Source organism: Macrotis lagotis, chromosome 1 (genome assembly GCF_037893015.1).
Source record: "Macrotis lagotis isolate mMagLag1 chromosome 1, bilby.v1.9.chrom.fasta, whole genome shotgun sequence".
NCBI lineage: Eukaryota > Metazoa > Chordata > Mammalia > Peramelemorphia > Peramelidae > Macrotis > Macrotis lagotis.
Genome location: NC_133658.1, coordinates 117677442 through 117689788, shown reverse-complemented (window position 1 = coordinate 117689788; position 12347 = coordinate 117677442). Strand labels below are relative to the sequence as shown.

Genomic DNA, 12347 nt, shown 5'->3' with positions numbered 1-12347 from the left:
AAACAAATATAGTTTTATCACATAATTTACAACTGAAAAGAAAAAAAAACCTATTGAAACATAGCTTCTTTTGCAAAGGGATCTCTGTTTAGTCTACCTTTGGGGAATAACTTGATTCAAAAGCATGAAAGGGATGACTTTAGCTGACTAAAACTTAAAGTCAGTAAGACAAGTGAACTTGTGGTTGAAGACAGATAATACACTTATTTATGTCATAGATGAAGTGTAATGGAGGAAGACTCTAAATACCCAAAGTCACCCACATAAAAACCCAGACTAAGATAAAATAAAGCCGAACTTCCCCCACAATACGTACATATTTCTCTTGCTTAGGAAGTGATGACATCAATTCAAATGTATATTTAATAAAGATAAGATATTTTCATGTGTTAAGTTCACATAAACTTTTTAAATTTCTTATATTACATGCCAGAGTAAAAATTATAAAAGATTTAAAAATGGATTTTTACTTATTTTTATTCAGTGCTTAAAACCAAGTTTTAATCCAATAAAATTATCCTAAGATAGTGTGGGAAATCTCTCATTCTATTTAGCTACACAAATTCTATTTCTTTAAAGTAAACCTATGGGGCGGCTAGGGGGCGTAGTGGATAAAGCACCGGCCCTGGAGTCAGGAGTACCTGGGTTCAAATCTGATCTTAGACACTTAATAATTACCTAGCTGTGTGGCCTTGGGCAAGCCACTTAACCCCGTTTGCCTTACAAAAACCTAAAGTAAACCTATAAATGAATCATGTACTTTTATCATGCACTGATCTGCTTTTAAATTCCTTGATACTGAAGTTTAATATAGCACAATACGATTAGAAACTTATTAAAACAATACAAAAACAATTAACTTCTTTTCAAGGTGATAAGTATGTAAAAATATTAAAAAGCAAGACTTGAAATAAAATATTTTTATTACTTAACGATAATATTTACTTAATTTGGTATAACAGAAAAATCTACCTTTCAATGTCTTGAGAAGATCTAAGGGAAAAACTTAAAATGACTACAGCTTTGAGCAAGAGATCTTTCAAAACCATATGGACACAAGAAAGTGACAGATGAAAAGTCTGGATGGTAGGCCAGATTTGTCTCAAATCATCTCTAAAGAGCTTAAACATGTCACGATAAAGATGAAGTACTCATTCTATCATTCTCATTGTGCTAATAGGTCCTCAATATATAATATTCAGTCCTAATCCATTTTTACCAATAATCACATAGATTCTGCCTTCAAAGCACTTTCATCTCATCTAATGAAATCAAAATACAAACACTTCTTTTTGTTTTTTTAAAGTCTTTCAAAATCTGGCTACAGACTATCTTTCTATGTTGCTCCTTACTGCTCTTCTTTTATGCCTCTATAGTACATTCAAAATGTCCCACTTGCTATTCCTAAAACCATCACCTATATAAGTACAGGGTACCTTCCCCTTCCCCTATTCCAGGACTACACTGCTTACTTATTTGGCATCTCCTATAGGAAGACTTATCCAATCCTCTCAATTGCCAGTACCATCCATTCTGGAAAGTGCTGTCTCTTCTTTGAATGGATAGTCAGTCCTGGAGTCAGGAGGACCCAAGTTCAAAGCACATCTCAGACATTTGACACTTGACTAACTATGAGACCTTGGGCAAGTTACTTAACCCTGATTGCCTCGCATCCAGGGTCACCTCCAGCCCTGATTCCTATCTGATCACTGGACCCAGATGGCTCTGAGGAATAAAGAGGCTGGTAACTTAGCACAGCACTCCCTCACTCAAATCCAATTCACACATATCATAGCATCACCTCCCTGATGTCATGGTCTTCGAGAATGAAGGACAAACATCATCATCATCATCATCATCATCATCATCATCATCATCATCATCATCACTTTGAAAATATTTTGCCTTAATTTTTCTATGCTCTGTTGTCTTTCCCCTCCTTCAAAGAATGTAAAAGATTTGAGGGAACATTTTTGTCTTTTTATCCTCTAATCTTAGCATACTTTCTAGACTCAGGTATTGTAGAATGAATGAAACTTCTACTGATATCCAAGTCACTCTTCCACCTTTCCCAGTGATTTTCTCCATCAGCACCCCCTAGTGACTTGAGCATTCAAAATAATAATTTTTTAACCTCCTTAACTCCCATGATATCAGCCTAAGAAACTCACAGAGGTGGTAATCACTTGGAATATATCATCATTTATAAATTCACCTATTCTACCTCCAAGTTTATATATCCTAAAGTTTTTCTTTTTGATTATAATCTCCTTTCCTCTCACTTCTTCTACATCTCTCTTCTCATCTCTAGATCCCATCTCGTTCTCATTGACTATTCTGCCATTAACAGAATCTTTCTGAAGAGGCTTCTCCCTGCAGCTAATCATTTTAATATGGCCCTATCCTTCACTTTTGAATCCCTTCACCCCTTGTCCTTCCACTGTTGCTATCCTATTCCAATCCTGGACCACCCAACAACTGATCTTATGTTCTTACTCCCAATCCACCAACACAAATGGAGGAAATCACAAAGCTATGCTGGCTCAGTCTACCACAAATGTATGTGCTCTACCCTCAAACATGTGCTTACTGCTACAAAGCAAACTTTTCTAGATTGCTTTCTAATCCATTGAGATTTAGACACCAGAGGCAGCTAGAGGGTGTAGGAACTGAGCACTAGACCTGAAGTCAGAAAGACCTGAGCTCTATCTGGACCAAGACCCCCTTACTAGCTGTATGACACTGGAAAGTCATTTAACCTCTGCCTTAATTTCTTCAACTGTAAAATGGGAAAGAGAACAATACCTCCTCCTTCTCAAGATTGTTATGAAGATCAAGGCAGGTCATACTTGTAAAGACCTAAGCACAGTCCTGGTGTGTAACAGGACCTTCATAAGTGCTTGCTCCTTCCTTTTATATACCTCTTTCTGTCCCATTTCCCATAGTATTCATTCTAAGCCTTGTCCTCAAGTCCCCACAGCCTCTTTCTCTAAGCAAATACTCTTACCTCATACTTGAGCTTATTTAATCTTTTCAGTTCCCACATTTCTGCTCTGGTTTCCTACTGTCCTTTCTGATCACTCTCTCACTTTCAGGGAGGCTCCAACATTTCGCTTCAGACCTTGCTCCCTGGTCTTCTTCCTAACTTTAATATGACCCCTCCAAGATCAGAGATAAACTTGTACCCTCAGCACTTAGCAAGCCTTAAAAAGAGCATTTTCATTCATTCAATGAATGTCAACTAGCATTTATCTGGCCCAGTCTGGTGCCAGACCCCTTGCTGACCATTAGGCCAACAAAAGTGCAACAACAATCTATGACCTCAATGCACTTACACTCTAAGGGAGAAAACAACATGGAAATGGCCCTCTAGAAACAAGATAAAGTAGAAGTCATCCAAGCAGGATTAAGCTTCAAGAAAACAAGCTGAGGTGTAAACACAAGAGAGAAAATAAGTACTTACGATTATCATAGATTGGGTTGGAGACAACAGGAGGAAGAGCTGAAGTCAAATTGCCATGTTCATCAAGAAGGAAAACTTGAAAACAGAGTCTAACTACATTGAGATCACAGTCTTCAATGTTGAGTAGTTGTTGCTCTGGAACTACATAATAAAAGCATTTTAAAGAGATTTAAATAATTAGGAAGATTTTTAAAAAGTACAAATTCTTTCCTCCCATAATTCCATACAACTAACTCAGAAAAAGGTTAGACAAATACATTACTTTTTTTCAAAAAAAAGTGAATGGCACATTTTTAATCCTTTGATACACCATTTTCCTGCCCCAACTTGAATTCATCATTCAAGTATTTCCAATCATAGAGCAGTTAGGTGGTGCAGTGGATAGAGAGGACCAGTCCTGGAGTCAGGAGGCCCTGGGTTCAAATCTGACCTCAGTCAGACCTTGGGCATGATTGCTTCACACCCAGGGCTATCTCCAGTCATCCTGATTCATATCTGGCCACTGGACACAGATGACTCTGGAAGAGAAAGTGAGGCTAGTGACTTTTACTCAAATCCAATTCACATGGCATCACCTCCTTGATGTCATGGTCTTCTTTGAGCATGAAGGACAAACAATAATAATAATAACCACCACAGTTTTCCATCATAAGCACTATACTGGGCATTTTATAAAAGTGGAAAAACAGAAACTGAAACTTCCCCTTCTTGGGATAAAAAACTGACATTGGTGATATAAATGCTGCTGAACAAAGGGATATTTGTAGCACACAAGAATGAAAAGGGGACCAGCCCCCCTTAAATGTTTGATAAAGGAATTCAGTTGAAAGTGTTAGTAATGGGAGTAAAAAAAAAAATAGCCTAACTCAAGAAGGAACCCAGCACCTTAGAATGAATCTGGAGTCCAGGATGGGGTTTCTATCTGGTCTCTGACCCACTGTGTTCCAGCGGGGGGGAGGGGCAGGGTTGGGGGTGTGGCTCAGCTTCCTAGTCTTTCAAATGGAAGGGGTTTCAATCATTCTCTATCCTTATCCAGTTCTAAATCTATAACCCTATGAATAGACAATTATATTGAACATAGAAAATTAAGAAGAAACTTAGCTGTAATGAGAATAAAAACTATGGAGTGTTGTCTTTGTGCATGGCACTGCATAACATCTCATCTGATTCTCACAACAACCCTGGGAGGCAGGGGCTATTATAGCCCCATCTAACAACTGAGGGGACTGAGGCAAGAAAAAAAAAATACCAAGTGATTGGCCTGGGGTTACATAGAACATATAGAAATTAAGAGCAGTGAGTAGTGGGAGGTAATTTATATAAGTGTTTAAAGAAGCCATACCTATTTTACATATATAAGGAAAAATCATTAAGATCTTTATTTGAAATTTTATGCATAAATAAAAATTCAGGCATGAAATTTCTAGATTCAAAAGGTTTTATGCTAATATTTTTGTGGATATGAAGAAACAGAAAAACATTGATAATAATCTAAAATATGTATTTAATTTATATTTAAAAGAAACTCAAATCTTACAAGAAATACCATACAACTAACTCAAAAAGAGGTTAGACAAATATGTTAATTTAAAAAAAAAGTTGAACGGCACATTTTTAATCCTTTGATATACCATTTTCCTGCCCCAACTTGAATTCATCATTCAAGTATTTCCAATCCCTTTTTACCTTATGGTATACCTATCATCATAAAAATTACCAAAATTCTGACTTTAGTATTTTTTAATCCCAAAAGAAATAAATTCTCATATTGCTTACATTCATTGTTCAGAAGAGTACTTAAATTGAAAGCATACACACACATAAATGTGTATATATAAATTCCTACACATACCACTAAAATACAAATTTTCTAATTTTTATGCTGCAAAACTGATTAAAATAACTATTTTTTGATTAAGGTTTTCACAGCCATGAAATTCAGCAAAATAGCATGTATAAATTCCTATATAACAGCAACATAATATTTCTTATTCTTATATCATCCCTAAATTTTCATCAGATTTAGAATTGCATCATAGTACAGAGGTTCTAACCTGAACATGCTATACCATGAATTAGCACATCTTACTACCTAAAGGTCAAAATAATATCATTATTTGCATCACAGTTAGGTACATTCTGCACCCCCTCAACATAATGGTAGGCAAGAATTTTTAACAATATTGTAATATCATGATATATAGAAAATGTAAATGACTTCAAATATCTTTTTAAAGATTTTGAACAATAAAGATCACCTGACATAAGACAGCTGTGAAAATTTACTTATATATGTAAAATAACTCAAAATAATGGTATATTAGATTTAAATTTATGAGACTATAAACACGTTGAATCCTTCCCCAAAATTTAAAGAAATATCAATCATACAGTTTAATGACTTATAATATTCTTAAAAATCTGAATAAAGATGTCAGAATCTTCTCTCTGCCTTTTTTTTTTAAGGTTTTTGCAAGGCAAATGGGGTTAAGTGGCTTGTGCAAGGCCACACAGCTAGGTAATTATTAAGTGTCTGAGGCTGGATTTGAACTCAAGTACTGCTGACTCCAGGGCCAATGCTCTGTGCTACCTAGCTGCCCCTCTCTTCCCTTTTATAAGTAGCTTAATGCTACTTAATCACCCTAATTAGAGTGTGAGAAAAATTAGGAGTTGTTTTTCTTCTTCACAAAAAATTACTACCACCACTACTACTACTACTACTACTACTACTAGTCCTTCAGTATTGAAGAAGGTCACATCAACCAACCAAATGATAGGAGGTATGAACTGCACCATTATGTTTATTACAGTGGGGGTATGCTGTACCAAGCAGCCTTCTCACTTGCCTATACCAGAATCATTCAATCCCAGGGCCTGATTAATAGGAACAGGACTATTGAAGATGGTTTGGCTGCTGCAGGAGTCTCTTGGCCTTAAATGGTTTTGATTCCTCCCATTGGCAGCACAACACAACAACAATGTCAGGTAAGTAATGACAGAATGCCACAATCGAGTATATCCTAACCTGTCTCTCCATTGTCAGTACAGTTTTTCCTCTTAACCCTTTCATCTTTGAATTGTGAGGTACTCATCAGTGTGATTGGCAACAGCTTTAACACTTTAACACTTCATGGAGCTCTGCTGCTCTGCTGTTTGAACACTCCCTAGAGCTTGATCTTGCCAGATACCAAAGGAACAGTGAGCTTTCCAGGGTGCGGGCCCTTCTCTACCACCCCAGTCAATCTCCCCTCCTGACACTGTCCCCAGAGTGGACTAAATGCCTCATCATCTAATTAGTGAGCTTCCCACAGTGCCCATCTACCACCTAGTGACACCACAGCCAAGGGAATGGGCTGACTGACTCAATTATGCTACAAAGCTTAGCACTTCATAATTCTTCATACTAATAATAACTTTCTGGCTCTGCTGCCCTTTTCACATTGCTAAGCTCCTATCAAAATGTGAAAGTTTCTTTTTTTCTACATCAATTTGACAACAAATACACCCCCCCAAATATCATAGTCTAGCATCCTAAGCTTAATAAAAAACTTTTAACACTTGAACCACTTCAACATTTTTAACACATTCCCCTGCTCCAAAATCTTTAATAGCTACCCCTTGCCTTTGTAATAATAATAATAATAATAATAATAATAATCAAACTCCTTTCCACAGCCTTACATTAATGATTTCCAAGCTGCCTTTTTAAATTGGTTGCTCACTATTCTGCAATATTAATCAATCAAAAAGCATTTGTTAGAAGTTTACTATTTGTCAGGCCCTGTACCATTGGTATATTGACAGTGTACCCAAAACAATACAATTTGTTTGAACCATTTCCTGACTTCAAGGAGCTTACATTCTATGGAAGAGACAAAAATGTTCATAAATAGATATAAACCACAGATAGGTAAACCAAAGAGAAGAAGGTACTAGCAACATTTGAGGAGCCAGAAAAGGGTTCCCATAGGTATCTTTTAGCTGAGCCTTAAAGGAGGCAGAAATGTAAGAAGACAAAAGTGAGAAGGGGATATATTCTAAGCTTGGGGGGACGGGGAGAGAGGGAAGCAGTCAATGCAAAGGAACAAATGACAGAGATGGAGCATCATATGTGGAAAACAGCAAACAGGCCAGGATGGCTGAAAAGTAGAGTTCATAGAGGGGAGTAGGAAAGACAGGAAAGGGCTAGATGGCAAAGAGGAGTTTATCCTTGTCTTAGAGAAAACAGGGAATCAGTGTGGTTTATTGAGCCAAGAGGTAGGCTGTCATTAACATTATATTCAAGCCAACTTCTTGGTCCCTTAAGTAGATCTTACACATTATTGCATTTCATACCTTTGGTTGGCTTCACTTTTCTACCTCTCCACCATTCCAAATATTATTCATGCTTAAAGGACCTATTCCTTTGTAAGCCATTCTTGACCCCTCCCCAGTCCAGTGTGTGCTCCCTCTCTCTCTCTCTCTCTCTCTCTCTCTCTCTCTCTCTCTCTCTCTCTCCTTATGCATTTCTATTGTAATTTTATCTGGACCAATTATCATATACTGTTCTATTGTTAATTCTCAATTATGAGTATCATCTCACCAACAAAATATTATACTCTCTAAGGATGGGATTATCTTATGCATTGTTTTCTAGCTCTCATAATGCAAAATTACTTGTATATAACTTATATGGATATGTGTTGCAGGAGTCATTTCATTTCTGGCTTTGTATTCCCAATACTTGGCACATATTACATATCTAATAAATGCATATTAGCTGACTGCCTAGCCAAAGTGCCTTAGATATACACAGTAGGCATTTAATTCTGTTTTTGGACCTGACCTGTGATTACATAGAATTAGGAAATTCCCTATAGGGAAACTTCCTCTTCCAGTGCAATTCAGCATCTATGCTACAGTTTACAGCCTTGAAGACATTCCTTTCAATTATAATGATAAATCCATAATGTACAAAAAAGAACTTAAAGGAATGAGAATTATTACAAATATGAATGTATTTGACAGCCTTACGTCAAAAAGTGACACAGTTGAATGATTGATACTTTCAGAAAAGAATTTAGTATAAACATAGAAGGCAAGTAATTTCTGAATATGACTTTAAGGTTATATTTCTGGAAAAAGAAGGCAAAAGTTATCTAGCTTATGCAATGTATTAAGGGTATTTTACAACAATTCCAAGTATGAGCTATTTTTAGTAAATTTTTATCGATATTACTTCTTCTGGTTTTCCCCTACAATTCTTTTTCTGTCCTAATTCCTTTGATATCCCATCACATATGTCAAAAAAACTTTTAAAGAAAGAAAAAGATATAAAAGATGGGTAAAATTCCAGTGAAATCGATCAAAATAAAATCTGACATCATATGTAATATTCTACCACCAACTTAGCAAAGAAGCAACCAATGCAGGAAAGTAGAGAAAGGGGTCTTCCCATATCTCTTATCTGGGACCAAGTTTATTCTTTATAATTTCGTAACATTCATTTTCAATTGTTTTGTGGTTATTGTCCTTTCTATTTATGTCATTGCTATCATAGTGTATATTGTTTTCCTGGACCTGCTTATTTTTACTTCCCCTTTTCACTTCATGTCTTTCCATGCTGCTCTGTATTCATCATCTATATAACTTCTGCCAGCATGATAATAACTCTCAATCAATTGATAGGCATTTATTTTGTTTGCAAAAAAGTGCTGCAATAAATATTTTTGGTGTATAAAGGTCCTTTCTTTTGTGCAAAATAATTCAAAATAATGATATATTTTAACATAATATAAATTTTTAATTTTTGATATCATATAAGCATATTCAATATTTCCACAAAATAAATAATAATCATCCAAACTTTATTAACTTACATATCAACAATGTGAAAATATTAATCAATAGAATTTATTAAGTGCCTACTATGTGCCAAACATGCAAACAAATATATAAAAATATTTTAAGCTGGGGCAGCTAAATGGTGCAGTGGATAGAATACTGGCCCTGGAGTCAGGAGGACCTGAGTTCAAATCCGTCCTCAGACACTTAATGGCTTAGCCATGTGACCTTGGGCAAGTCAATTCATCTCACTGCCTTAAATAAATAAATTTTTTTTTAAATTTCAAGCTATCTACAGGAAAAATAGGAGTTAATTAATAGAGGGAAGATGTTTGGGGTAAGCTTCCCTTAGAAGATGAGACTTAAAGGAAATAGTTGGAGTGGAGGAGGGAAAGCATTCCAGGTTCAGGGGACAGATGGAATGAGAACTTTATTCATAGGCATTGTTCACTTCTCTATGGAGGGGAGGCTTTCAGTCTTATATATTTCTGTCAGCTGTCTTTATAACTTAAGTACAAAACTCCAATAGCTAAGAATGAATCATTTAATTCACTTGATTCAATTGGTCTAGGTCTGGAAAGAAGTATCTCAACTAGCTCCTAACCTTGTCTTACAAAGAAGTGTAAAAAAGGTTTGGTGATTTGCAAGGTCATGCTGGTCATTAAGTATTTTTTTTTTTTTAGTTTTTGCAACGCAATGGGGTTAAGTGGCTTGCCCAAGGCCACATGGCTAGGTAATTATTAAGTGTCTGAGGCCGGATTTGAACTCAGGTCCTCCTGACTCCAAGGCCGGTGCTCTAAGCACTGCACCACCTAGCTGCCCCGGTCATTAAGTATTGAAGCTATGATTTCAACCTGGTCCTCTGATTCCAAACTCAATCACCTTTTCCAGTGTTTTGTGCTACCTTTAATACATGTTGAAAATAAAACTGAGGATGAAACTATGGTAACATAAAGAAGATGAAAAGAACTCTTGCCAAGGAGAAACAGTAAAACAAATAGGTTATGTAACCTACAGGAGACAAGTTTAGACTAGAGGAATGTGTGTGTGTGTGTATCTTATATCCATGTGTATACAGACATAAAAATATGAAAAACCTTCATATATACACCCATATGTTCTGTTCTGTATGTATATAGGGTGTGTGTGTGCATGACGCTTGTTGAAACATGTTAATCTTAAGTTTATGAAAGTATGAGAAAGAGGGTTAAAAACTAGTTTGGTAATGGTATAATGGAGGTTAAGCTCTCCCTCTTACTTGCTGTGCGCACCTGAAAAAGACAGTTTCTCTGAACTTTCAATTTCCTCCTCTGTAAAAATGTCTCCCAGGATTATGTGAAAAGGCTTTGTAAAACAAAGTCTCATGGTAAGATGCCCCTGCAAGAAGCCTTCCCTAACAGCTCTTAAGCACTGATTATGAGCAAGGCACAATGTTAGACCCTGGGAATCAAAAGATGAAAAACAGGCCTCTTTGTCCTCAAGAAACTTACTGTCTAGCTACTGGGGCTGGGACACAAGCGCTCAGACAGACTGATGGGGACAACAGAGAAATGCCACAAAATGTTCTAAGAAAAAGAACTGAGAACACTGAGGGAAAGCTTTGCCGAAAGAAGCACTGGAATGAAAACTTCAAAGAAGAGAAGACTCAGTGCCAGTAGGCAACAGGGAACTCATTCATCACATGGCCACAACTGGCACAAATCCTGGCAAGTCAGAGCTTTCTTATTGAATTTGGGAAACAATGAGGAGTTCAGTCTGATTGTGCCAATGGACCACATAGAAGAAAATGTGAAACGAAGCTGGGAATGCCACAGGATTTCAAAACTGACGGGGCCCTCGGCTGGCTGTCCCTGCAGTCAGAGGGCCTGGAGTCAGGACCCGTCTTAGAGTGATCCTGGACAAGTAAGTCATTTAACTGCTACCTGCTTCAGTTCCCTCATCTGTAAAATGGGGATAATCATAACCCCTACCTCCCAGGATTGTTGTAAGTATCAAATGAGATATTCACTGTAAAGCACTTAGTCCAGTGCTGGCACAAAGGAAGAGTTAAATAAATGTCAATGCCTATACTTATTCTTATTCTAACTCCTTCATTTTATAAGGCAGTCAGCCTAACAGGATTCACAGCTAGCAGGAGTGGTCCAGATTTGAGCTCTTCCCTGGAACCATCCTCCTTAGTAATAGCACTGACCACTGCCCACCTCCAACCTCAGGCAGACAGAGGGCAGAGTCAGTGAGTGGTTTTGCCTTCTTTAATAACTCCCAGCCTTTTAAAACTTTCACCGTCTTTATTCAACAAATCTGCATTAATTTGAGAGACTTCAAAGTAACAGTTGCCACACAAGTCAAATATCATGTCCCTTTTTTTGTTAGCATTTAGACAATCCATACTGAAAGTAGATTAGTGTCAAGTTCTCACCAATTTTGTTACCAGCCCTTATAAACGTATTATAGAAATCTATAAACTATCATGAAAGAGGAAGTGTGCATCCAGCCAATTCCTCTTAAACTATTTTTAAATTCTGCTTCATACTTGATCAACAGAATCTGATGTAACATTTATGTTCTCCTTTTTTAAATTAAAAAGTTTAAAACATGTCTTTAGGACCCAAATAATATAGAAATACCTTACATAAAAGCATGAATCACATATGGTGACAGATAATAGGAAGGAAAAAAATTAACTTTTTACATTACCATGCCGGACTTTTTGAAATTGAAAATGTAAATTAAAAACCAATTAAAATATTCCCAGTTCCATGAATATAAACTTTTTAAAATTCTAAGAATGTTAAATATTAGTGTGAAACAAGACATAAAATGGGTACATTGTACGTTGATAAGCCATTTTATGAAAGGAAAAAAAAAGTAAAGTTTAATTATATTTCAATTCCTTCTTAAAGACTGTATCTGTTGCCTAGCTGTGTGGCCTTGGGCAACCCCATCTGCCTTGCAAAAAAAAAAAAAAAAAGACTGTATCTGACACTAACTCCTTAGGGATTAGAAGGAAGAAGATTGGGAAGAAACCCAGGGGCTGAGTAAGGGAGAAAGATGAAGATAA

The 12347-nt window shown here is 36.5% G+C and overlaps 1 protein-coding gene across 1 annotated transcript in view; it reads right to left on the bottom strand.

The window, feature by feature from the left end:
* The window catches only part of REL (REL proto-oncogene, NF-kB subunit), a 56121-nt gene that overhangs the window by 20634 nt on the left and 23140 nt on the right, over positions 1-12347 (bottom strand). Inside the window, exon 5 of the mRNA XM_074206741.1 lies at positions 3464-3604. Within this exon, the coding sequence (XP_074062842.1) occupies positions 3464-3604 (141 nt within the window). The remainder of the gene's footprint in view (positions 1-3463; positions 3605-12347) is intronic.